The 26942-nt window shown below is 44.9% G+C and overlaps 2 protein-coding genes across 3 annotated transcripts in view; one reads left to right on the top strand and one right to left on the bottom strand.

Moving 5' to 3' along the window:
• The first annotated feature begins 1499 nt into the window (after positions 1–1499).
• Positions 1500–10458, top strand: LOC110504613 (E3 ubiquitin-protein transferase RMND5B). 2 transcript variants are annotated; one of them, XM_021583372.2, is made up of 10 exons: positions 1500–1643; positions 3074–3246; positions 3852–3994; positions 4158–4295; positions 4416–4516; positions 5226–5392; positions 7805–7970; positions 9539–9641; positions 9838–9992; positions 10128–10458. In XM_021583372.2, exons 2-10 carry the CDS (start codon positions 3108–3110, stop codon positions 10189–10191), a joined length of 1176 nt encoding a protein of 391 aa, XP_021439047.1. In that variant the 5' UTR covers positions 1500–1643; positions 3074–3107; the 3' UTR covers positions 10192–10458. The 2 variants fall into 2 exon arrangements, with proteins under 2 accessions (XP_021439047.1, XP_021439048.1); XM_021583373.2 differs by lacking the exon at positions 1500–1643 and adding an exon at positions 1697–2114.
• Positions 10459–20444: 9986 nt separating this feature from the next.
• n4bp3 (NEDD4 binding protein 3) overlaps positions 20445–26942 on the bottom strand; it is a 99312-nt gene continuing 92814 nt past the window's right edge. The window contains exon 10 of the mRNA XM_036969944.1: positions 20445–21512. Coding sequence (XP_036825839.1) covers positions 21097–21512 — 416 coding nt within the window. The 3' untranslated portion in view covers positions 20445–21096. The remainder of the gene's footprint in view (positions 21513–26942) is intronic.

Raw genomic sequence — 26942 nt, 5'->3', positions numbered from 1 at the left:
CAGCCTGGTCTAACATATTGTCAGATAGGTTCAGTATAAGGTTGGGTCTCAGCCTGGTCTAATATACTTTAGTTCCTCCTCAGACAGTAAACTCACATGGGTGTTTATTTCCTGTGCTCCTATCTTTGGGCTGTGATGCTAAACCAAGGCCCAGTCTCATGAGAGGGTATTTTAGAACCAACCAACCCCTTAGTATTCATGACAAACAGGACAGAATAGAAACCAGCAGGATCACATTTCAAATCTATATTTTTTCAACTGCCCTAGTTTGTTGTGATGCCCTTTTCTGGGTGTGATTGTGGTTTGTGAATCTGTCACCTAACTTATTAATCCATGTGTGTGTAATGATTGATGTGCATCACTGTAATCTAGCCTATCGGGGGCTTCATAGCACCTTCTAGAAAGATCCCATGCAAAAATCTGTCCAATCTTCTGTTGTGAAGTGTGATTATGCATGTTTAGATCATAAGGAATGAAAGATTATATCAATTGGAGTTGTTTTGACTTGTACAGATGTTCTAATATAATAATAATATATACCATTTAGCATTTAGCTTTTATCCAAAGCAATTTACAGTTATGCCTGCATACATTTGTTTACGTATGGGTGGTCCTGGGAATCAAACCCACTATCTTGCCATTGCAAGAGCCATACCAACTGAGCTGCAGAAAACAACACTTGTCTTACTTCGTAGTGTTTCTCTAAACTGTAGAACACCCCTTGCTTGTTTGACCAACGTGCACATGCAGCATAGTAGTGTGAGCTGAGCCACGCACAGTAAGACAATGGGGCCGGTATTACATCTCCAGCTCCAAAACTCTCCTCTCAGTGGAATTTCATTCAAATGTATTTGAAGACTTTCAGAGACGTAGAGGTGAAAAAGTGTTCCAGTGATAATAACTTCTCAGTTGGCATGAGGGGAACCTTTGTGAGATTGTGATGTGAGCTGTGTGTGGTTGGGGCTGGGTGGCCGCCCATCTCCATTAAGTTGGGTCTCCAGTGACCTCGGCTAGGCTACACACAGACTCCCAACTATGCAACTGAGATTGGTCTTTCTCTTGATACACTCAGTCTGTGTTGATGCAAGTTAATGAAGCGACAGAATTGAGACTTGGAACTTAAATGAGACATGTCTTATGAGTGACTTTCAGTAATCTACATGCATATTGATGGTTTGTATGTGTGTGTGTGTGTGTGTGTGTGTGTGTGTGTGTGTGTGTGTGTGTGTTTTACATCAATGCCTGTCCGGGGTCACAACCAGATAGTTACATCACAGGTGGAAAATCCCCTGGCCAGCTCCAAGCCACACACCTGTCTGCACCATCGCTATGCAAGCTGGCCATAGATCTCCATTCATAACCGTCCATACAGCGCCACCTGGGGTTCGAATGAACTTGTAGGCTTATGTGAGACAATTTAACATTGGAATCAAATGCTACATTTTACTTGTTTTATACGGATACATAATTATGTACCAGAGGATGGAACTCTGTAAACATTAAACATTGAATAAAGTCTAAGAACCTTACCTTTATGGTCAAAGTAACTACAGTACTTTTATTATGAAAATCTGAGCTATGCGACACCGGAAGGAAGTTCCGCAGATCAAAGGACGACTGGTGGAGAATCGCTGTTACGACAGGCAAGTGGTGTTTATTTTGACGCTTTATGTTGTCCTTCTAACTAATTTTACATTTTATGACATGTTGTTGATATATTTGAAAATTGCAACAAATATTAGGATAATATGGCTGTCTTTCTAACTATGCAATCGATTAAAATACACCATTATTGCCGAGTCAAACATAAACAGCTTCGGTCCATTGCTAGGTTTACGTTATGCGACAACTTGAAGTGTATGCGAAAGGACAGAATAACATAACGTAGCTACCTAGATATTCACCAACATTTCTTACCTGCCATTAGGATTGACAGAGGCATAATCATCGACATTGTAACCAAGTGGTGTTTGATACTACTTCTTATGCAGCTAGAAAACTACCAGTAGCTATATAGCTACGCTAGCTGGCTTGATAATGTTGTTGTGGGTATGGCTAGTTAGCTTAGCTATTTGCTAACATAGCTGCTACCAGAGCTTTGTTGTGAGTTTTTAGTAAGTATCAAGAACACAGCTGGCTAGATTCTTAGTATTTCGCTAGCTACTTGTCTTAACTCCGTGTCAGCAAACGATTTGGCTAGTTAGCCTACCGTGCTAACCCTGTGTTGCAGTCGAATGTCATTGGTCGAAGGCTATAGACAGGGCCTATTAGCTTCAGCGAGCAAACCGGTTCCAAAAGTAGACTTTTTCGCATGATGTGAAAAGCTACATTAGTAAATGTTTTATTTGTCAGATGTATACAATTAAAACGAGAAGGGGAAAGTTGCAGAGCAATGTTTTTCAAATGTATACACAAGGGATGCCTGATGTGTCAATGAGACCAATACATTTAGGCCTAACAACAGTGATATCCACTTGTTGATCTAGAATAGATTGGTCTTCTTTCATGTTTTCTGCTGCCTGTCAATGATTTATCTGTGCCACTGCACACTCTAGCAAATCTAATTCAACTAATAAAGTCTTTTGTTGACCAGTTATGCCAGTACTAGTAGCGAATCAAACTGTAGGGGTCATGGGATACTTGCAAAACTATTGTTTGTGACCTTGTTCAGTGGTTCTCAAACCTCTCCCAGGGGACCCCTAGCCGTTCCAGGTATTTTATATTTTCTATAGCTAGCACACCTGATTCAACTAATCATCAAGCTATTGACTAGGTGAATCAGATGAGCTACTTCAGGCCCTTGACTAGATGAATCAGATGAGCTACTTCAGGTCCTTGACTAGATTAATCAGATGAGTTACTTCAGGCCCTTGACTAGATGAATCAGATGAGCTACTTCAGGCCCTTGACTAGATGAATCAGATGAGCTACTTCAGGCCCTTGACTAGGTGAATCAGATGAGTTACTTCAGGGCTACAACAAAATGGTGAAATGCCTGTGGGTCCCTGGGGAGAGGTTTGAAAACCGCTGACCTAGGCCTAGTTCCCTTGGTTATGTGTGTTGTCTCTCCCAGGTGGTAGTGAATGCGGTAGAGTCCCAGTCTAGGTATGGAGCAGTGTGCGTGTGTGGAGCGGGAGCTGGAGAAGGTGCTCCATAGGTTCGTCATGTACGGACACCAGTCAGAGGAACGTCTGGACGAACTTCTACGCAGCGTCTGTGAGCTACGGGGACAGCTGGTTACATTCGGTAAGGCCATGCCAGCTCCACGCTCTAGTTTAGAAGTAGTGTCCACTCCAGTCATCCGGTACCTTGCAGCTGCATGGTACTGAATGAAAGAATGATAGATACCTGCACACACGGTTAAAGGCCCCATATTTGAGGAATTTGATGCACGACTATAACTAAAGCACGGAACAATATGCAATGCATTTCTTTAAACAATTTGCCACTAGACAAATGAAACATTGTTGTGCTCCAGTTGCGTGCCATGACTCATGAGTGTTCAGGCACAGAAGTGATTCATACGTCTCTTTATGTAACTTTCAGCAGGACTACTTTAACCTTTTAACATTAGGACTTGTTTTAACCATGATTGGTTTCTCCTTCAGGGCAGAGGCATGTATTTACAGAGTTGGGTCAACTTTTGAATATCGTCCTAATTCTAGACATTCAGTTACATAACATTGTTTGAATATTCCCATGTAATTGTGATTAGGGTGCTCACCTGGTGATCACATATGTCATTATGTTTTAAATGGCACTAACATGGCTGCCATAGAATGTTGTGTAATGTCAATGCATCACAATGCAGAAACCTGATTGTCCCGCCTCTCTAAATACCTCTCCTTCAGGGGTACGAGATGCAGATCTGACGGTGCTGTCTCAGACCATGGCCCAGTGTTGTAAGAACATTAAAGAAACGGTACAGCTGCTGGCCTCCAGACACAAGGACATCCACGGCAGTGTCTCCAAAGTGGGCAAAGCTATCGACAGGGTGAGAGTTTCCCAGTAAATGCTTTCATTATAGTATCTTTACAATTTAGAAAAGAGATAACGCAACTTCCTTGTGGTTCAAGAAAGTATTATAAATTTAAGCACACAAGGGAGAAATGTATTTCCACTTATCCTTTGGTTGTTTCCTGGCTGTGTTTCTGTAGAACTTTGATGCAGAGGTGAGTGCAGTGGTGGCAGAGACAGTGTGGGACTCACCTGAGAGACAGAAGTACCTGAGTGAGACCATTGTGGAACACTTGTACAGACAAGGCATGCTGAGCGTGGCAGAGGACCTATGTCAGGTAAACAGCTGAGATGAAACAAAAGCCTGCTCACCCTGTTGGTCCCCAGAACCAGAATTTAAGATCTTGAGTGTGTTTCATATGTATTATAACTCCCTGCCGTGTGTGTGTGTCTCCCAGGAATCTGGAGTAGTGATTGACATGAGCATGAAGCAGCCGTTCTTGGAACTCAACAGGATCCTGGAGGCCTTGAGGATGCAGGACCTTAGACCAGCACTAGAGTATGCACTGTACCTCCTCTCTGTTATATACTGACCTCAGACCGGCACTAGAGTATGTGCTGTACCTCCTCTCTGTTATATACTGACCTCAGACCAGCACTAGAGTATGTACTGTACCTCCTCTCTGTTATATACTGACCTCAGACCAGCACTAGAGTATGTGCTGTACCTCCTCTGTTATATACTGACCTCAGACCAGCACTAGTGTTTACTGTACCAGAGGAGGTACATACTCTAGTGCTCTGTTATATACTGACCACAGACCAGCAATAGAGTGTTTACTGTACCTCCTCTGTTATTTACTGACCTCAGACCAGCACTAGAGTGTTTACTGTACCTCCTCTCTGTTATATACTGACCTCAGACCAGCACTAGAGTGTTTACTGTACCTCCTCTCTGTGTTGAGTTGAATGTGAATCAAACCCCTCTTTGATCATTTTGATCCATTCAGTAACTGATTAACTTTAGAATACAATTGAGATCTGAAAGACTTGTAGACACCCGGTCAGGGTTGGGTCAATGCCAGGGTTGAAGGTCAATTGAATTGAAATTGAATTGAGCCCAATCCTGGGGTCTATTCACTAGGACCTAAACAGAAGGAAACAGAGAGGGAACTACCTGAATTTGTCCAATATAAATTGTTTTCAATTTGCAACTGTTTGCTGCGGTGTGCACTAATGATTACAATCCTTTCTCTCCCTGGCTCCAGGTGGGCAGTAACAAACCGGCAGCGCCTGCTGGACCTGAACAGTACCCTGGAGTTCAAGCTGCACCGCCTCTACTTCATCAGCCTGTTAAACGGAGGCATCACCAACCAGCTGGAGGCGCTACAGTACGCCAGGCACTTCCAGCCCTTCGCCTCACAGCACCAGAGAGGTAGGGGACACAGACAGCCTGGGCCGTTGTTCTGGTAAGAGTGGGACAGATAGGAATGTAGAGGGCAGATATGATGGTCTGAATGGAGGCACTAACAGTCCTTCACCTCACCAGAGAGGTAGGGACAGACTCCCTGGCTGGGGGTTCCTGGTGGTTTTGAGGAGGGGTAGGGACAGACTCCCTGGCTGGGGGTTCCTGGTGGTTTTGAAGAGCTTTTTGACAGGGATCATGTTCATTAGGCACCAAACGGAAGAAAATAAACTGAAACGGAGGAACTGTCCAATAAGAAGACATCCTAATCATCCAATAATAAACTCTAATTGTTGTTTTCTGTTGCCAAGCAGGTTCCATTGCAATAGCTTTCTTACAGGACTTCATAGCTTCTTTCTCTTACCAGCTAACTGACTAATGATCTGTTCCAATTGTCCGTCAATGGACACCTTCCTTTCCTCCCTACTTCATGACCACTGTCTCCTCTCAGACATCCTTCATGACCCCTGTCTCCTCTCAGACATCCTTCATGACCCCTGTCTCCTCTCTGACATCCTTCATGACCCCTGTCTCCTCTCAGACATCCTTCATGACCCCTGTCTCCTCTCAGACATCCTTCATGACCCCTGTCTCCTCTCAGACATCCTTCATGACCCCTGTCTCCTCTCAGACATCCTTCATGACCCCTGTCTCCTCTCAGACATCCTTCATGACCCCTGTCTCCTCTCAGACATCCTTCATGACCCCTGTCTCCTCTCAGACATCCTTCATGACCCCTGTCTCCTCTCAGACATCCTTCATGACCCCTGTCTCCTCTCAGACATCCTTCATGACCCCTGTCTCCTCTCAGACATCCTTCATGACCCCTGTCTCCTCTCAGACATCCTTCATGACCCCTGTCTCCTCTCAGACGTCCTTCATGACCCCTGTCTCCTCTCAGACGTCCTTCATGACCCCTGTCTCCTCTCAGACGTCCTCCATGACCCCTGTCTCCTCTCAGACGTCCTTCATGACCCCTGTCTCCTCTCAGACGTCCTTCATGACCCCTGTCTCCTCTCCTCTCAGACGTCCTTCATGACCCCTGTCTCCTCTCCACTCAGACGTCCTTCATGACCCCTGTCTCCTCTCCACTCAGACGTCCTTCATGACCCCTGTCTCCTCTCCACTCAGACGTCCTTCATGATCCCTGTCTCCTCTCCACTCAGACGTCCTTCATGACCCCTGTCTCACCTCTCATGGCAGACCTTTACAGCGAAAGCACACCAAACGATTGTTAGGTCAGCGCCTAGTCACAGAAAACCATACAGCCATTTTCCAGCCAAGGAGAGGGCTCACAAAAGTCAGAAATAGCGATTAAATTAATGACTAACCTTTGATCTTCTTCAGGTGACACTCACAGGACTTCATGTTACACAATAAATGTGTGTTTTGTTCGATAAAGTTCATATTTATGTCCAAAAACCTCATTTGAAATTGGTGCGTTATGTTCAGAAATGCATTGTCTCAAACACACATCCGGTGAAAGTGCAGAGAGCCACATCAAATTACAGAAATACTCATCATAAACGTTGATAAAAGATACAAGTGTTAAACATACGAATAAAGATAAACGTCTCCTTAATGCAACCGCTGTGTCAGATTTCAAAAAGGCTTTATGGCGAAAGCACACTTTGCGATTATGTTAGGTCAGCGCCTCGCCACAGAAAGCCATACAGACATTTTCCAACTAAAGAGAAGTCTTCTTCAATAGAAAAGGAGAAACAAGAAAGGCGCGCTCCCGATCACGCGCTTGGTTCATGTCTGGAAATGTTCACTGTCCTCTCATTGAAAGTGCTGTATCTCCCTAATTTTTCAGAATAAAAGCCTGAAACAATGCCTAAAGACTGGTCACATGTAGTGTAAGCCATAGAGCTTGTGAACTGGGTCCTAAGTCTTTATATGGTGGATAGGCTTTCAATGGAAAAACAGCCTTTCAAAATAATAGTACTTCCTGGATGGATTGTCCTCAGGTTTTCACCTGCCATATCAGTTCTGTTATACTTACAGACATTATTTTAACAGGTTTGGAAACTTTAGTGTGTTTTCTATCCAAATCTACTAATTATATGCATATCCTAGCTTATGGGCCCGAGTAGCAGGCAGTTTAATTTGGGCACGCTTTTCATCCGGAGGTGAAAATACTGCCCCCTGCCCAAGAGAGGTTAAGTGTTTCCTCTCCCCCAGACATCCGTGTTAACATTGTCTCCTCTCCTCCCAGACATCTATATTAAGTGTCTCCTCTTCCCCCCAGACATATATTTTAACAGTGTCTCCTCTCTACCCAGACATCATTATTAAGTTTCTCCTCTCCAGCCAAACATCCATATTAACAGGGTCTCCTCTCCCCCAGACATCATTAATAAGTGTCTCCTCTCCCCCCAGACATCCAGATCCTCATGGGTAGTCTGGTGTACCTGCGGCACGGCATAGAGAACTCTCCCTACCGCTCTCTGCTAGAGACCAACCAATGGGCTGAGATCTGTAACAGCTTCACCAGGGACGCCTGCGCGCTGCTGGGGCTATCTGTAGAGTCACCTCTCAGTGTCAGGTTAGACACACACACACACAGACAGACACAGTCTAGGTCCAAGAGGCTTCTAAACAGCTTTTACCCCCAAGTCATAAGACTCCTTAACAGCTAATCAAAGGGCCACCCAGAACCCTCTTTTACGGTGGTGCTACTCTGTTTATAATCTATGCATAGTCACTTTAACTCTACCTACATGCACATATTACCTCAACTAACCGGTGTCCCCGCACATTGACTCTGTACCGTAACACCCTGTAAATAGCCTCCACATTGACTGTACCGTAACACCCTGTATATAGCCTCCACATTGACTCTGTACCATAACACCCTGTATATAGCCTCCACATTGACTGTACCGTAACACCCTGTATATAGCCTCCACATTGACTCTACCGTAACACCCTGTATATAGCCTCCACATTTACTCTGTACCGTAACACCCTGTATATAGCCTCCACATTGACTCTGTACCGTAACACCCTGTATATAGCCTTCACATTGACTCTACCGTAACACCCTGTATATAGCCTCCACATTGACTCTACCGTAACACCCTGTATATAGCCTCCACATTGACTCTGTACCGTAACACCCTGTATATAGCCTCCACATTGACTCTACCGTAACACCCTGTATATAGCCTCCACATTTACTCTGTACCGTAACACCCTGTATATAGCCTCCACATTGACTCTACCGTAACACCCTGTATATAGCCTTCACATTGACTCTACCGTAACACCCTGTATATAGCCTCCACATTGACTCTGTACCATAACACCCTGTATATAGCCTCCACATGGACTCTGTACCGTAACACCCTGTATATAGCCTCCACATTGACTCTACCGTAACACCCTGTATATAGCCTCCACATTGACTCTGTACCGTAACACCCTGTATATAGCCTCCACATTGACTCTGTACCGTAACACCCTGTATATAGCCTCCACATTGACTCTACCGTAACACCCTGTATATAGCCTCCACATTGACTCTACCGTAACACCCTGTATATAGCCTCCACTTTGACTCTGTACTGTAACACCCTGTATATAGCCTCCACATTGACTCTGTACCGTAACACCCTGTATATAGCCTCCACATTGACTCTGTACCGTAACACCCGGTATATACCCTCCACATTGACTCTGTATCGTAACACCCTGTATATAGCCTCCACATTGACTCTGTACCGTAACACCCTGTATATAGCCTCCACATTGACTCTACCGTAACACCCTGTATATAGCCTCCACATTGACTCTGTACCGTAACACCCTGTATATAGCCTCCACATTGACTCTACCGTAACACCCTGTATATAGCCTCACTTGTTACTTTACTGCTGCTCTTTAATTATTAGTTAGTTTTCTTAAAACTGCATTGTTGGTTTAGGGCTTGTAAGTAAGCATTTCACTGTAAGGTCTACACCTGTTGTATTCGACGTATGTGACAAATCCACGTTGATTTGACTCGCACGGCCAGGAGTATGACGCTGATAGTAAGATTATTTTACAAAGCTCATCTTTGTTTCTGACTGCAGTATGTATCTGTGACATATGTTTCTCTGTGTTGAATGTCAGTTTTGCGTCAGGCTGCATGGCTCTGCCAGTCCTGATGAACATCAAACAGGTGATTGAACAGAGACAGTGTAGTGGAGTCTGGACACACAAGGACGAGCTGCCTGTAAGTCTCCCTCTCTAAGCTCTCTGCTTTTCTCTCATGACTTTCTCTGGGCAACGATTTCTCAGTGTTTTAAAAGCAAGAATTGTAATTCATAATTATTTGTAATATCTATAATACTATAACCATTTTAAAATTGATTATTAAAGAAGGTTGTCATAGAAGGGTAACAGAGTGGTCCTGTCTCCCCTCCCTCCAGATTGAGATAGATCTGGGGAAGAAGTGCTGGTACCACTCTGTGTTCGCCTGCCCCATCCTCCGACAGCAGACGTCAGAGAGCAACCCTCCCATGAAGCTCATCTGTGGACACGTCATCTCCAGAGACGCCCTCAACAAACTCACCAACGCTGGAAAGTAAGTTTGATCCAGGCTGACCGACAGACAGGAGGGCATTCAACCATCGGCAGAGTCGGACCTGTGTAACTCTGTGGTTAAAGTCACCTGCCTGTGTGTGTCTAACTCTCTCTCTCCTCTATCTCCTCTCCTCAGACTGAAATGCCCCTACTGTCCCATGGAGCAGAACCCGTCAGATGCCAAGCAGATCTTCTTTTGATCCCCCATCCTGTTTCCTGAAACCGCCAGGCCCTTGGAGCTACAGTAGCTACCTGCTACCCCAGGACCCCTGGAAATCCCCATCCTACCTACTCACAGGCACCAATTTGCCCCAGTGCCCCCACCCAAACTCAGACAGATCCCTTCCAGTGATGGCCCAAGGCTGTAATACTCCTGCCTCGTCTTGCCTCATCAACAGCTCCTAGTGTACAGAGGGCTGATGTGGATGGCCCATCAAACGACTTCTACCCATAGAGAGACGGGGAGGAGTCGGTCGGCATGAGGACGAAGGAAACATCTCAAAAGGATTGTTCATTCATTGACACTCGTTCATTTGCAACTGCCTGCTGAACTTTTTTTCTTTAAGGATGTGATGAGGCGTTATGCTTTCTTTTGTGGGATTTTGATAGGGTATCGAGTTGATGTTGATAGGGTATCGAGTTGATGTTGATAGGGTATCGAGTTGATGTTGATAGGGTATCGAGTTGATGTTGATAGGGTATCGAGTTGATGTTGATAGGGTATCGAGTTGATGTTGATAGGGTATCGAGTTGATGTTGATAGGGTATCGAGTTGATGTTGATAGGGTATCGAGTTGATGTTGATAGGGTATCGAGTTGATGTTGCTAGGGTATCGAGTTGATGTTGATAGGGTATCGAGTTGATGTTGATAGGGTATCGAGTTGATGTTGATAGGGTATCGAGTTGATGTTGATAGGGTATCGAGTTGATGTTGATAGGGTATCGAGTTGATGTTGATAGGGTATCGAGTTGATGTTGATAGGGTATCGAGTTGATGTTGATAGGGTATCGAGTTGATGTTGATAGGGTATCGAGTTGATGTTGATAGGGTATCGAGTTGATGTTGATAGGGTATCGAGTTGATGTTGATAGGGTATCGAGTTGATGTTGATAGGGTATCGAGTTGATGTTGATAGGGTATCGAGTTGATGTTGATAGGGTATCGAGTTGATAGGGTGTCGAGTTGATAGGTCGTCGAGTTGATGATGATGGGTCGTCGAGTTGATGATGATGGGTCGTCGAGTTGATGATGATGGGTCGTCGAGTTGATGATGATGGGTCGTCGAGTTGATGATGATGGGTCGTCGAGTTGATGATGATGGGTCGTCGAGTTGATGATGATGGGTCGTCGAGTTGATGGGTCGTCGAGTTGCTGATGATAGGCCGTTGAGTTGATGATGACAGGTCGTTGAGTTGATGATGATGATGATGATGATCGTTCTTTGAGATGATGATGATAATGATAGGCCGTTGAGTTGATGATAGGCCGTTGAGTTGATGATAGGCCGTTGAGTTGATGATAGGCCGTTGAGTTGATGTTGATGATAGGCCGTTGAGTTGATGATGATAGGCCGTTGAGTTGATGATGATGATAGGTTGTTGAGTTGATAATGATAGGCCGTTGAGTTGATGATAGGCCGTTGAGTTGATGATGATGATGATAGGTTGTTTAGTTGATGATGATGATAGGTTGTTGAGTTGATGATGATGATAGGTCGTTTAGTTGATGATGATAGGTCGTTGAGTTGATGATGATAGGTCGATGAGTTGATGATGACAGGTCGTTGAGTTGATGATGATGATGCTAGGTCGTTGAGTTGATGATGATGATATGTTGTTTAGTTGATGATAGGCCGTTGAGTTGATGATGATGGGTCGTTGAGTTGATGATGATGATAGGTCGTTGAGTTGATGATAGGTCGTTGAGTGGATGATGATGATGGGTCGTTGAGTTGATGATGATGATAGGTCGTTGAGTTGATGATAGGTCGTTGAGTGGATGATGATGATGGGTCGTTGAGTTGATGATGATGATGGGTCGTTGAGTTGATGATGATGATGGGTCGTTGAGTTGATGATGATGATGGGTCGTTGAGTTGATGATGATGATGGGTCGTTGAGTTGATGATGATGATGGGTCGTTGAGTTGATGATGATGATGGGTCGTTGAGTTGATGATGATGATGGGTCGTTGAGTTGATGATGATGATAGGTCGTTTAGTTGATGACAGGTCGTTGAGTTGATGATGATGATGATCGTTCTTTGAGTTGATGATAGGTTGTTGAGTTGATGATAGGCCGTTGAGTTGATGATAGGCCGTTGAGTTGATGATAGGCCGTTGAGTTGATGATGATGATAGGTCGTTGAGTTGATGATGATGATAGGCCGTTAAGTTGATGATGATAGGCCGTTGAGATGATGATGATAATGATAGGCCGTTGAGTTGATGATAGGCCGTTGAGTTGATGATAGGCCGTTGAGTTGATGATAGGCCATTGAGTTGATGTTGATGATAGCCCGTTGAGTTGATATGTCGATGAGTTAATGTTAGTGATAGGCTATCGAGTTGATGTTGGTGATAGGCTATGGAGCTGATATTGGTGATAGGCTATCGAGTTGATATTGGTGATGGGCTATCGAGTTGAATTGATGTTGGTGATAGGCTATCGAGTTGAGTTGATGTTGGTGATAGGCTATCGAGTTGAGTTGATGTTGGTGATAGGCTATCGAGTTGAGTTGATGTTGGTGATAGGCTATCGAGTTGAGTTGATGTTGGTGATAGGCGATCGAGTTGAGTTGATGTTGGTGATAGGCTATCAAGTTGATGTTGGTGATAGGCTATCATGTTGAGTTGAAATAGGTGATAGGCTATCATGTTGAGTTGATATTGGTGATAGGCTATCATGTTGAGTTGATATTGGTGATAGGCTATCAAGTTGATGTTGTTGATAGGCTATCAAGTTGATGTTGGTGATAGGCTATCAAGTTGATGTTGGTGATAGGCTATCATGTTGAGTTGAAATAGGTGATAGGCTATCATGTTGAGTTGATATTGGTGATAGGCTATCATGTTGAGTTGATATTGGTGATAGGCTATCAAGTTGATGATGTTGATAGGCTATCAAGTTGATGTTGGTGATAGGCTATCAAGTTGAGTTGATGTTGAAATCCTGTTGATGATGATGGCCTTTCGAGTTGATAGCGATAGGGTGTTGAGTTGATAGCGATAGGGTATCGAGTTGATAGCGATAGGGTATCGAGTTGAGTTGATAGGGTGTCGAGTTGAGTTGATAGGGTGTCGAGTTGAGTTGATAGGGTGTCGAGTTGAGTTGATAGGGTGTCGAGTTGAGTTGATAGGGTGTCGAGTTGAGTTGATAGGGTGTCGAGTTGAGTTGATAGGGTGTCGAGTTGATAGGTTGTCGAGTTGAGTTGATAGGTTATCGAGTTGAGTTGATAACGATTAGGGTATCGAGTTGATTGGGCATCGGGTCGAGTTGATTGGGCATCGGGTCGAGTTGATTGGGCATCGGGTCGAGTTGATTGGGCATCGGGTCGAGTTGTAGAGTTTTTGGATGAGAATGCCCTATCCATCTGTAGGTTTTCCTCAGTACACAGAATGCCCTATCCATCTGTAGGTTTTCCTCAGTACACAGAATGCTCTATCTACCTGTAGGCTTTCCTCAGTACACAGAATGCCCTATCCATCTGTAGGTTTTCCTCAGTACACAGAATGCTCTATCTACCTGTAGGCTTTCCTCAGTACACAGAATGCTCTATCCATCTGTAGGCTTTCCTCAGTACACAGAATGCTCTATCCATCTGTAGGCTTTCCTCAGTACACAGAATGCTCTATCCATCTGTAGGCTTTCCTCAGTACACAGAATGCTCTATCCATCTGTAGGCTTTCCTCAGTACACAGAATGGGTCTTTTAGAATGATTTAATGGATGTTAGAGGGGTGATGTGAGTTATTTTAATTTTATTTTTAGAAAGTTGTCTGATTTCAGGAGAGTATTTAAACTTCTATATTACAGAGGTAAAGCTAAGTTGCCTCTGAGAAAACATATTCACATACATTTAATTGAGATTGTGATTGGCTGATAGGTGGTGACTGTGGTTACAGTTTGTGAATGGAACATTGATTGTAAAAAAATGTTTAACATTTCTCTTTCTATTGGCGATGATGTAATAAAGGCCCTGATTTGTTGAAAGTCACTTTGGGTTACAGTACATGTATCAGTGTGATGATCAACAGTTGTGATCGATGGAGAGGTCGAGGGTCAATTGGCTGATTTGATTTTGCAACTGGCTCCAATAACAAGAATTTTCCTGAAGGAAGCCATGTTTCTTGTTCTGTGTCGGCCGATGTATTCAACAAAAACCAATTATACTACTGTGAAGCCTGCGTTTGTTTTTATTTATCATCGCTAGAATCAAGTCTCTTGTAAAATAGTGAAACCACAAGTAACATAATACATTTTATGAAATATAATTATACCACAAAATAGCAACATCAGTATTGGGTTGGATCCATGATCAATCCTTCTCCGTTTTCCGAACCGTTGTCATACCAGCCCATGGAATGGCGATGTCATACCAGCCCATGGAATGGCGATGTCATACCAGCCCATGGAATGGCGATGTCATACCAGCCCATGGAATGGCGATGTCATACCAGCCCATGGAATGGCGATGTCATACCAGCCCATGGAATGGCGATGTCATACCAGCCCATGGAATGGCGATGTCATACCAGCCCATGGAATGGCGATGTCATACCAGCCCATGGAATGGCGATGTCATACCAGCCCATGGAATGGCGATTGTCATACCAGCCCATGGAATGGTGATGTCAGCGAGTTCTGCACCACCGTCTCTTTAACAGCCGACACGTGGTAGTAGTCAGCCATTATATCAACTTTGCACTGATCGCCAGTCAGAATGAATGATGGAAGCAGGTTTTTTTCCATTTTTTAAGCAGGTATAGTTTTATATCATGATTTGTGCACACGTGTTTGGTTGATGTTACATTTCATTTACTGCTTTTGGTTGACAATCATTCATCTCCTTTTCCAGATTGACAGAGTACACTAAGGTGTGTTATGGCTTCTTCCTTTGGTTCTTTTTATTTTCCAGTAGTGGAGTTCTTGTGTGATAGGTTGGCCTTTTTCCTGCTTCTCTGTCTTTATTAAAGTTGTATTGTACATATTTATTCTCTAACATGTTTCATATTATACTTGCATCTTAAAATGGAATAAAAACTTTATACTCCAACTCTGTTTATATGTTTGTGGACAGTATTATATTTGGTTGGTTTTGGTTAGCTGCAGAAAGATGAACCGTTAGAGCCAATATTTGCCACTGATGTTGACTCACATGCTCTTCCTGCTGATGCCACCAGATGGAGACATTACTACATACTAAACATGCCTTAGTGTTCATTTTTATTTATTTAACTGGGCAAATCGGTTAAGAACAAATTCTTATTTACAATGACGGCCTACCAGCCTGAGAATTTAAGTTGCAGTAATGTCTCCTACTGGGCTAGCTGTATTCACTTCACGCAAACAACTGTCCTCCTGTTCACTTTAACTAGTGTGTGGTATAGTAGTAGGTAATTCTGTAAGCCGCCTACAATGAATGCTTGAAATCCAAGCAGTGAAGTTTGCATGTGTTGAGTCTCTCCTACATACAGAGCAGCAGCACACACAAGCATGAGTTAATATCTTTCATCATCAACCCACACTCAGAAGACAGTCACCTATGTGAGCTGTGGAGTTATATTAAGCTCTGGTTTATATAATATTGTTAGATGGAGGTTGGTGAGTCAGAGGGAGAGATGGTGTCTGGCTTGACCGCCCCCCCCTGGGAACACACACATCAAGTCTAACACAGGACTGTTTCCTAACTGCTCAAATCATGTACCTGGCTATTACACAAGTCAAATACGCTTGAGAGTGGGTGAGAGGACGTCTCATAATGGCTGGGATGGAGTAAATGGAATGGTATCAAACACATGAAAACCATGGGTTTGATACCAATTCCAGCCGTTACTATGAGCCGTCCTCCCCAATTAAGGTGCCACCAGCCTCCTGTGGTACACACACACACATTTTTACATTTGCATTCTAAAAGAAAACTGGCCATTTGTTCTGTGTCCAGCACTCAACTTCACAAAACCGCCCAGGGCAGCCACTCCCCTTCTCTACAGCCTACCTTGGCTGGCTCACATAGAAAGACCTGTTCCTTACGCTAACAAATATCCTCCTCTGTTTCCATCTGGGCTGACCTTTGACCTCTAATGTCCAAACTCAGGAAGGAGGTATGTAGGGGCCAGGGTTGGACAAGGGAGGGAAGGGCGTTGTGTTTGTGAGCCAGGGTTGTACAGGGGAGTGACGGGTGCATGGTGATAAGGATCGAAGGCCGAGACATTCTAAAGGGTATGTTCCCAGCAGCTTCCTCCAGTCTAGTTCGCAGAAAACTAACCTATCAGTTAATAGTCTCCTTCACAAGAAATATTGGGAGAATCTCAGTTTCATACTCCTTGCATCCTCTCTCCTCAGCTTCCTCCAGTCTAGTTCACAGAAAACTAACCTATCAGTTAATAGTCTCCTTCACAAGAGGTATTGAGAGAATCTCAGTTTCATACTCCTTGCATCCTCTCTCCTCGCCTCCTCCAAACCCATTGGACGAATAAACCAGGGATCCCTCCCCTCTGACCTTCTCCTCCAAGAGAGAAGGAGAAGAGTAGGAAAGGAGTGGTCCAGTCCTGCACACAGGACTGTCCCAGGAGGACGGGGGAAAGGTAACCAAGGCTGAGCTAAATGTAGTACAAGACTCTAGGGTTGATGTATGTTACAGGGCTCAGTGTAGTATAGTATAGCACAGCACAGTACATTACAGTATAGTGTAGTATAGCATGCCAGTGGGTTACTACAAGTTGTAGGCTGTGATTTTGTTGGTATTTCTAACGTAAAGAAAATTGCCACCACTTGATAAATGTTTATTATATAAATTCAGAAGCAACATATATACACTACTGTTCAAAAGTTTGCGGTCACTTAGACATTTACTTGTTTTTGAAAGAAAAGCTAATTTTTTTGTCCAGTAAAATAACATCAAATTGATCAGAAATACAGTATATGAATTGTTAATGTTGTAAATTACTATTGTACCTGGAAAATGCAGATTTATTATGGACTATCAACATAGGCGTGAAGAGGACCATTATCAGAAACCATCACTCCTGTGTTTCAATGGCATGTTGTGTTAGCTAATCCAAGTTTATCATTTTAAAAGGCTAATTGATAATTAGAAAACCCTTTTGCAATTTTGTTAGCACAGCTGAAAACTGTAAATAAATAAAACTGTCCTTCTTTAGACTAGTTGAGTATCTGGAGCATCAGCATTTGTGGGTTCGATTACAGGCTCAAAATGGCCAGAAACAAAGCGCTTTCTTCTGAAACTCGTCAGTCTATTCTTGTTCTGAGAAATTAAGAATATTCCATGCAAGAAATTACCAAGAAACTGAAGATCTGGTACAACGCTGTGTACTACTCCCTACACAGAACAGAGCAAACGGGCTCTAACCAGAATAGAAAGAGGAGTGGGAGTGCACAACTGGGCAAAAGGACAAGTACATTTGAGTGTCTAGTTTGAGAAACAGATGCCTTACAAATCCCCAACTGGCAGCTTCATTAAATAGTACCTGCAAAACACCAGTCTCAACGTCAACAGTGGAGTGGCAACTCCGGGATGCTGGACTTCTAGGTGGAGTTGCAAAGAAAAAGCCAAATCTCAGACTGGCCAATAAAAATAAAAGATTAAGATGGGCAAAAGAACACAGCCCTTGGAAAGAGGAACACTGTCTAGAAGACCAGAAGGAAGAATAATAGTGAAGACATCAACACTATGAAATAACATATATGGAATCATGTAGTAACCAAAAAAGTGAAACAAATCAAAATGTATTTGAGATTCTTCAAAGTAGCCACCTTGATGACAGCTTTGCACACTCTTGGCATTCTCTCAACTAGCTTCAAGAGGAAGTCACCTGGAATGCATTTCAATTTACAGGTGTGCCTTGTTAAAAGTTCATTTGTGGATTTTATTTTATTTTTAATGTGTTTGAGCCAATCAGTTGTGTGACAAGGTAGGGGTGGTACACAGAAGACAGGCCTATCTGGATAAAAAAAACAAGTCCTTATTATGGCAAGAACAGCTCAAATAAGCAAAGAGGAACGACAGTCCATTACTTTAAGACATGAAGGTCAGTCAATCCGGAAAATGTCAAGAAATGTAAAAGTTTCAAGTTCAGTCGCAAAAAACATCAAGCGCTATGATGAAACTAGCTCTCATTGGTAACGCCACAGGAAAGGAAGACCAGAGTTACCTCTGCTGCAGAGGATAAGTTCATTAGAGTTACCAGCCCAAATAAATGCTTCAGAGTTCAAGTAACAGACACATTTCAACATCAACTGTTCAGAGGAGACTGCGTGAATCAGGCCTTCATGGTCAAATTGCTGCAAAGAAACCACTACTAAAGGACACCAATAAGAAGAAGTGACTTGTTTGGGCCAAGAAACACGGCCAATGGACATTAGACCGGTGGAAATCTGTGCTTTGGTCTGATGAGTCCAAATTTGAGATTTTCTTTTCTGTGAGACACAAGGTAGGTGAACGGATGATTTCTGTATGTGTTGTTCCCACCGTGAAGCATGGAGGAGGTGTGATGGTGTGGGGGTGCTTTGCTGGTGACACTGTCAGTGATTTATTTAGTATTCAAGGCACACTTAACCAGCATGGCTACCACAGCATTATGCAGCGATACGCCATCCCATCTGGTTTGCGCTTAGTGGGACTATCATTTGTTTTTCAACAGGACAATGACTCAACACACCTCCAGGCTGTGTAAGGGCTATTTGACCAAGAAGGAGAGTGATGGAGTGCTGCATCAGATGACCTGGCCTCCAAATCACCCGACCTCAACCCAATTGAGATGGTTTGGGAAGAGTTGGACCGCAGAGTGAAGGAAACGCAGCTAACAAGTGATCAGCATATGTGGAAACTCCTTCAACACTGTTGGAAAAGCATTCCAGGTGAAGCTGGTTGAGAGAATGCCAAGAGTGTGCAAAGCTGTCATCAAGGCAAAGGGTGGCTATTTGAAGAATCTAAAATCTAAAATGTATTTGGATTTGTTTAACACTTTGTTGGTTAATACATGATTCCATATGTGCTATTTCATAGTGTTGATGTCTTCACTATTATTCTACAACACAGAAAATAGTAAAAATAAAGAAAAGCCCTTAAATGAGTAGATGTGTCCAAACGTAGGACTGTATTGAAAGCAGTAACTTCCCTCAATGTCGTCTCTGAATATTTTAATGACTCTTGGACCAAGAAAATGTATTCAAAACAGCTTCTCAAGTTTTGTAATTGTATGTTTGTTAATGGGAAAATATGTCCATTTAATTAAACGTTTCTGTTTAGGAGAGGAGGTTTTCCTCCGACAGCAACGACAGGTCCAATGGGATGCAGAATAATAGCCAGAGCTTTAATATTAGGCCGTATTTTGGCTATTCATTCAGTCCTTTACTCAAACAGTACATGCTTCTGCAGCATTAGTATTTCCAAATTACAACTATATACAGATTCCAAAATAGTAATTTGGGGACAGAAAATAGATTCACATGAAAATAACTATAAATTCTATAAAACATTCTCAATACAGTATTGTTACAGTATTACAGTTTTCTGAAAGGGTAATTTTACCCCCAAAAGGAACTTGTCATCCTCATAACTAAAATAGCCTTGTTAATGGCAGAGTAATAGGATCCATGTATTGGCGTGTGATGGTCTAGTAACCCTACTTAAATCAGTGGTACAGCTTTCTACTCCCCGGACACTCCCTGAATGAAGACAACTTTTAATGTCATTCCCATCAGGCCTACTGTACACACCAGACTTATTATTATTCTATCTTATTTAACCTTTATTTAACTAGGCACATCAGTTAAGGATAAATTCTTATTTACAATGACGGCCTACCCTGTCCCAAGCCGGACGACGCTGGGACAGTTGTGCGCCATCCTATGGGACTCCCAATCCCAGCCGGGTGTCATACAGCCTGGATTACTACACAGATGTAATGACCGTACCTCACCAGACCTCACCTCACCTCACCACACCTCACCTCACCTCACCTCATCACACCTCACCTCACCTCATCACACCTCACCTCACCTCATCACACCTCACCTCATCACACCTCACCTCACCACACCTCACCTCATCACACCTCATCACACCTCACCACACCACACCACACCTCACCAGACCTCACCTCACCACACCTCACCTCATCACACCTCACCTCATCACACCTCATCACACCTCACTACACCACACCTCACCTTACCTCACCAGACCTCACCTCACCACACCTCACCACACCTCACCACACCACACCTCACCTCACCTCACCTCACCTCACCACACCACATATATAGTGCACTACTACTACAGAACCCTGGTCAAGAGTAGTGTACTATACAGGGTACTATTTGAGACACAGCCTACCCTTACTTTACCCCAGTCAGTGTCTGAACTTCAACGAGCCCACAGAACGGCTGTGAGGAACACACTGGTTGATTACATACACACAGAACTAAATTAGATTAAGTAACATTTACAAATAGGTTATTATTATTATTATCATTATCATTTGTACATACAAGCAGCCCTCTAAAGTGAGATTTGGTCAGGGTCGTGCTTGATCGAATGTACAGTGTTCTCGACTCTAATAAGCTGTCATTGATTTGTGGACTGAAACAGGAAGTTATCATTGATTGCAGGATTGAAACAGGAAGTGGAACCTCCAATAAACAGTACCAGAGAGGGTGTATCATTGTATTACTGATTATACATGCACACTATTCAGTCTAGTTCATACAGGTCAAGGAGATGAAGGGTGAGGATTTGGTTTGGATTGGGGCCCTCCTGTCTTTTCAAGTCTGTAAGAAGTAAGAAGAGTCTTCATCAAGGAGATAGGAAGAGGGGGCGAGTGATTGGTTTGGAATGCCCCACCCCTCTAGTGTCCACTCAGTCAAATCTCAGACGACTCTATCCTCTCTATCCAGGGAAGACCAGGGGGAGGTTTACTGTCTTCCTCTCCTCTTTCTCTCTCTTCTCCTCCTCTTCCTCTCCTAACCTCCTGCACTTCCCTTTCCAGTGACTCGTTACTGTAATCTCCCATCTCTCCTCCTCCTCTTCCTCCCCTCACATCTTGCGGTTCCCTCTCCAGCGTTCCTCCTCCTCCTCTGAGCTGGTATAATTCTGTCTCCAGTAGTTGGTTGTGGTGGTACATATCCAGGTAGCTGGCCTGCAGCTCTCTCTGGTAGCAGATGACTTTCTCCTTCTCTGTCTGCCACGTCTGTCTCTCCTGCTCGAAGGCCGTAGCCTGGGCCTCGCTCTGACAACGCTCTAACAACAGCTCTGCTCGCAGACGCTCCTCTGTAGAGCCTGGAGATAAAGAGAGAGGGGGGGTAGGAAGAGAAAGAGAGGGGGGCAGAGAGAGAGAAAGAGAGACAGACATTTTGATGATCACCAATTAGCTTATTAGCCAACACAGTAACATTAGTCTCACAGATATATAACAATCAAACATAACATGTGTCATTGAACAGACGCTTTAATCCAAAGAGACTAGCAGTCATGCTGAATACATTGACGTATGTGTGGCCCCAGGAATCCAACCGACAACCCTGCCAGTGCAAGCGCAATGCTGTAGTGATTGAGCTACAGAGAACCACAAATTGAAATTGGGTTTTTATTTTTGTAATAAGGCTTGCTTCCCACTTCTGGCTAGAAAGAAGCTTGTTCAGGCCACTTTTGTCTCTGTTATTGATTATGGTGACTTGTTGTATATGCATGTAACCTCCTCTGTCTGACAGAGACTGGACTCTGTTTATCATGCAGCCTCCTCTGTCTTACAGAGACTGGACTCTGTTTATCATGCAGCCTCCTCTGTCTGACAGAGACTGGACTTGTTTATCATGCATCGTTGCACTTTATTACAAATGCCAAGTCCCTCACCCACCATTGCACATTGTACCAAATGGAAGGTTGGACCTCACTTTATATGTGCAGAAAGATACATTTGTACGTGTTCATCTACAAAGCCCTTTTGGGTAAACTCCCTCTTTACCTCTGTAGTCTGGTCTCCTTCACCCCCAGCAGGTAAACTCCCTCTTTACCTCTGTAGTCTGGTCTCCTTCACCACCAGCAGGTAAACTCCCTCTTTACCTCTGTAGTCTGGTCTCCTTCAACCCCAGCAGGTAAACTCCCTCTTTACCTCTGTAGTCTGGTCTCCTTCACAACCAGCAGGTAAACTCCCTCTTTACCTCTGTAGTCTGGTCTCCTTCACCCCCAGCAGGTAAACTCCCTCTTTACCTCTGTAGTCTGGTCTCCTTCACCACCAGCAGGTAAACTCCCTCTTTACCTCTGTAGTCTGGTCTCCTTCACCACCAGCAGGTAAACTCCCTCTTTACCTCTGTAGTCTGGTCTCCTTCACCACCAGCAGGTAAACTCCCTCTTTACCTCTGTAGTCTGGTCTCCTTCACCCCCCAGCAGGTAAACTCCCTCTTTACCTCTGTAGTCTGGTCTCCTTCACCACCAGCAGGTAAACTCCCTCTTTACCTCTGTAGTCTGGTCTCCTTCACCACCAGCAGGTAAACTCCCTCTTTACCTCTGTAGTCTGGTCTCCTTCAACACCAGCAGGTAAACTCCCTCTTTACCTCTGTAGTCTGGTCTCCTTCACCACCAGCAGGTAAACTCCCTCTTTACCTCTGTAGTCTGGTCTCCTTCACCACCAGCAGGTAAACTCCCTCTTTACCTCTGTAGTCTGGTCTCCTTCACCACCAGCAGGTAAACTCCCTCTTTACCTCTGTAGTCTGGTCTCCTTCACCCCCCAGCAGGTAAACTCCCTCTTTACCTCTGTAGTCTGGTCTCCTTCACCACCAGCAGGTAAACTCCCTCTTTACCTCTGTATTCTGGTCTCCTTCACCACCAGCAGGTAAACTCCCTCTTTACCTCTGTAGTCTGGTCTCCTTCACCACCAGCAGGTAAACTCCCTCTTTACCTCTGTAGTCTGGTCTCCTTCACCACCAGCAGGTAAACTCCCTCTTTACCTCTGTAGTCTGGTCTCCATCACCCCCCAGCAGGTAAACTCCCTCTTTACCTCTGTAGTCTGGTCTCCTTCACCACCAGCAGGTAAACTCCCTCTTTACCTCTGTATTCTGGTCTCCTTCACCACCAGCAGGTAAACTCCCTCTTTACCTCTGTAGTCTGGTCTCCTTCACCACCAGCAGGTAAACTCCCTCTTTACCTCTGTAGTCTGGTCTCCTTCACCACCAGCAGGTAAACTCCCTCTTTACCTCTGTAGTCTGGTCTCCTTCACCCCCCAGCAGGTAAACTCCCTCTTTACCTCTGTAGTCTGGTCTCCTTCACCACCAGCAGGTAAACTCCCTCTTTACCTCTGTAGTCTGGTCTCCTTCACCACCAGCAGGTAAACTCCCTCTTTACCTCTGTAGTCTGGTCTCCTTCACCCCCCAGCAGGTAAACTCCCTCTTTACCTCTGTAGTCTGGTCTCCTTCACCACCAGCAGGTAAACTCCCTCTTTACCTCTGTAGTCTGGTCTCCTTCACCACCAGCAGGTAAACTCCCTCTTTACCTCTGTAGTCTGGTCTCCTTCACCCCCCAGCAGGTAAACTCCCTCTTTACCTCTGTAGTCTGGTCTCCTTCACCACCAGCAGGTAAACTCCCTCTTTACCTCTGTAGTCTGGTCTCCTTCACCACCAGCAGGTAAACTCCCTCTTTACCTCTGTAGTCTGGTCTCCTTCAACACCAGCAGGTAAACTCCCTCTTTACCTCTGTAGTCTGGTCTCCTTCACCACCAGCTGGTAAACTCCCTCTTTACTTCTGTAGTCTGGTCTCCTTCACCACCAGCAGGTAAACTCCCTCTTTACCTCTGTAGTCTGGTCTCCTTCACCACCAGCAGGTAAACTCCCTCTTTACCTCTGTAGTCTGGTCTCCTTCACCCCCCAGCAGGTAAACTCCCTCTTTACCTCTGTAGTCTGGTCTCCTTCACCACCAGCAGGTAAACTCCCTCTTTACCTCTGTATTCTGGTCTCCTTCACCACCAGCAGGTAAACTCCCTCTTTACCTCTGTAGTCTGGTCTCCTTCACCACCAGCAGGTAAACTCCCTCTTTACCTCTGTAGTCTGGTCTCCTTCACCACCAGCAGGTAAACTCCCTCTTTACCTCTGTAGTCTGGTCTCCTTCACCGCCCAGCAGGTAAACTCCCTCTTTACCTCTGTAGTCTGGTCTCCTTCACCACCAGCAGGTAAACTCCCTCTTTACCTCTGTATTCTGGTCTCCTTCACCACCAGCAGGTAAACTCCCTCTTTACCTCTGTAGTCTGGTCTCCTTCACCACCAGCAGGTAAACTCCCTCTTTACCTCTGTAGTCTGGTCTCCTTCACCACCAGCAGGTAAACTCCCTCTTTACCTCTGTAGTCTGGTCTCCTTCACCACCAGCAGGTAAACTCCCTCTTTACCTCTGTAGTCTGGTCTCCTTCACCCCCCAGCAGGTAAACTCCCTCTTTACCTCTGTAGTCTGGTCTCCTTCACCACCAGCAGGTAAACTCCCTCTTTACCTCTGTATTCTGGTCTCCTTCACCACCAGCAGGTAAACTCCCTCTTTACCTCTGTAGTCTGGTCTCCTTCACCACCAGCAGGTAAACTCCCTCTTTACCTCTGTAGTCTGGTCTCCTTCACCACCAGCAGGTAAACTCCCTCTTTACCTCTGTAGTCTGGTCTCCATCACCCCCCAGCAGGTAAACTCCCTCTTTACCTCTGTAGTCTGGTCTCCTTCACCACCAGCAGGTAAACTCCCTCTTTACCTCTGTATTCTGGTCTCCTTCACCACCAGCAGGTAAACTCCCTCTTTACCTCTGTAGTCTGGTCTCCTTCACCACCAGCAGGTAAACTCCCTCTTTACCTCTGTAGTCTGGTCTCCTTCACCACCAGCAGGTAAACTCCCTCTTTACCTCTGTAGTCTGGTCTCCTTCAACCCCAGCAGGTAAAATCCCTCTTTACCTCTGTAGTCTGGTCTCCTTCACCACCAGCAGGTAAACTCCCTCTTTACCTCTGTAGTCTGGTCTCCTTCACCACCAGCAGGTAAACTCCCTCTTTACCTCTGTAGTCTGGTCTCCTTCACCACCAGCAGGTAAACTCCCTCTTTACCTCTGTAGTCTGGTCTCCTTCAACACCAGCAGGTAAACTCCCTCTTTACCTCTGTAGTCTGGTCTCCTTCACCACCAGCTGGTAAACTCCCTCTTTACTTCTGTAGTCTGGTCTCCTTCACCACCAGCAGGTAAACTCCCTCTTTACCTCTGTAGTCTGGTCTCCTTCACCACCAGCAGGTAAACTCCCTCTTTACCTCTGTAGTCTGGTCTCCTTCACCCCCCAGCAGGTAAACTCCCTCTTTACCTCTGTAGTCTGGTCTCCTTCACCACCAGCAGGTAAACTCCCTCTTTACCTCTGTAGTCTGGTCTCCTTCACCACCAGCAGGTAAACTCCCTCTTTACCTCTGTAGTCTGGTCTCCTTCACCCCCCAGCAGGTAAACTCCCTCTTTACCTCTGTAGTCTGGTCTCCTTCACCACCAGCAGGTAAACTCCCTCTTTACCTCTGTATTCTGGTCTCCTTCACCACCAGCAGGTAAACTCCCTCTTTACCTCTGTAGTCTGGTCTCCTTCACCACCAGCAGGTAAACTCCCTCTTTACCTCTGTAGTCTGGTCTCCTTCACCACCAGCAGGTAAACTCCCTCTTTACCTCTGTATTCTGGTCTCCTTCACCACCAGCAGGTAAACTCCCTCTTTACCTCTGTAGTCTGGTCTCCTTCACCACCAGCAGGTAAACTCCCTCTTTACCTCTGTAGTCTGGTCTCCTTCACCACCAGCAGGTAAACTCCCTCTTTACCTCTGTAGTCTGGTCTCCATCACCCCCCAGCAGGTAAACTCCCTCTTTACCTCTGTAGTCTGGTCTCCTTCACCACCAGCAGGTAAACTCCCTCTTTACCTCTGTATTCTGGTCTCCTTCACCACCAGCAGGTAAACTCCCTCTTTACCTCTGTAGTCTGGTCTCCTTCACCACCAGCAGGTAAACTCCCTCTTTACCTCTGTAGTCTGGTCTCCTTCACCACCAGCAGGTAAACTCCCTCTTTACCTCTGTAGTCTGGTCTCCTTCAACCCCAGCAGGTAAAATCCCTCTTTACCTCTGTAGTCTGGTCTCCTTCACCACCAGCAGGTAAACTCCCTCTTTACCTCTGTAGTCTGGTCTCCTTCACCACCAGCAGGTAAACTCCCTCTTTACCTCTGTAGTCTGGTCTCCTTCACCACCAGCAGGTAAACTCCCTCTTTACCTCTGTAGTCTGGTCTCCATCACCCCCCAGCAGGTAAACTCCCTCTTTACCTCTGTAGTCTGGTCTCCTTCACCACCAGCAGGTAAACTCCCTCTTTACCTCTGTATTCTGGTCTCCTTCACCACCAGCAGGTAAACTCCCTCTTTACCTCTGTAGTCTGGTCTCCTTCACCACCAGCAGGTAAACTCCCTCTTTACCTCTGTAGTCTGGTCTCCTTCACCACCAGCAGGTAAACTCCCTCTTTACCTCTGTAGTCTGGTCTCCTTCAACCCCAGCAGGTAAAATCCCTCTTTACCTCTGTAGTCTGGTCTCCTTCACCACCAGCAGGTAAACTCCCTCTTTACCTCTGTAGTCTGGTCTCCTTCACCACCAGCAGGTAAACTCCCTCTTTACCTCTGTAGTCTGGTCTCCTTCACCACCAGCAGGTAAACTCCCTCTTTACCTCTGTAGTCTGGTCTCCTTCAACACC

This window comes from Oncorhynchus mykiss, chromosome 31 (assembly GCF_013265735.2).
Source record: "Oncorhynchus mykiss isolate Arlee chromosome 31, USDA_OmykA_1.1, whole genome shotgun sequence".
Taxonomy (NCBI): Eukaryota; Metazoa; Chordata; class Actinopteri; order Salmoniformes; family Salmonidae; genus Oncorhynchus; species Oncorhynchus mykiss.
This window is presented reverse-complemented; position numbering and strand designations above follow the sequence as displayed.

Bases quoted from the DNA above. Each gene is read 5' to 3' on its own strand.
- LOC110504613 (XM_021583372.2), top strand. From the start codon at position 3,108: ATGGAGCAGTGTGCGTGTGTGGAGCGGGAGCTGGAGAAGGTGCTCCAT. The intron at 4,296-4,415 runs GTAAACAGCTGA...TGTGTCTCCCAG, and splicing joins TGGCAGAGGACCTATGTCAG to GAATCTGGAGTAGTGATTGA. The intron at 5,393-7,804 runs GTAGGGGACACA...CTCTCCCCCCAG, and splicing joins CGCCTCACAGCACCAGAGAG to ACATCCAGATCCTCATGGGT.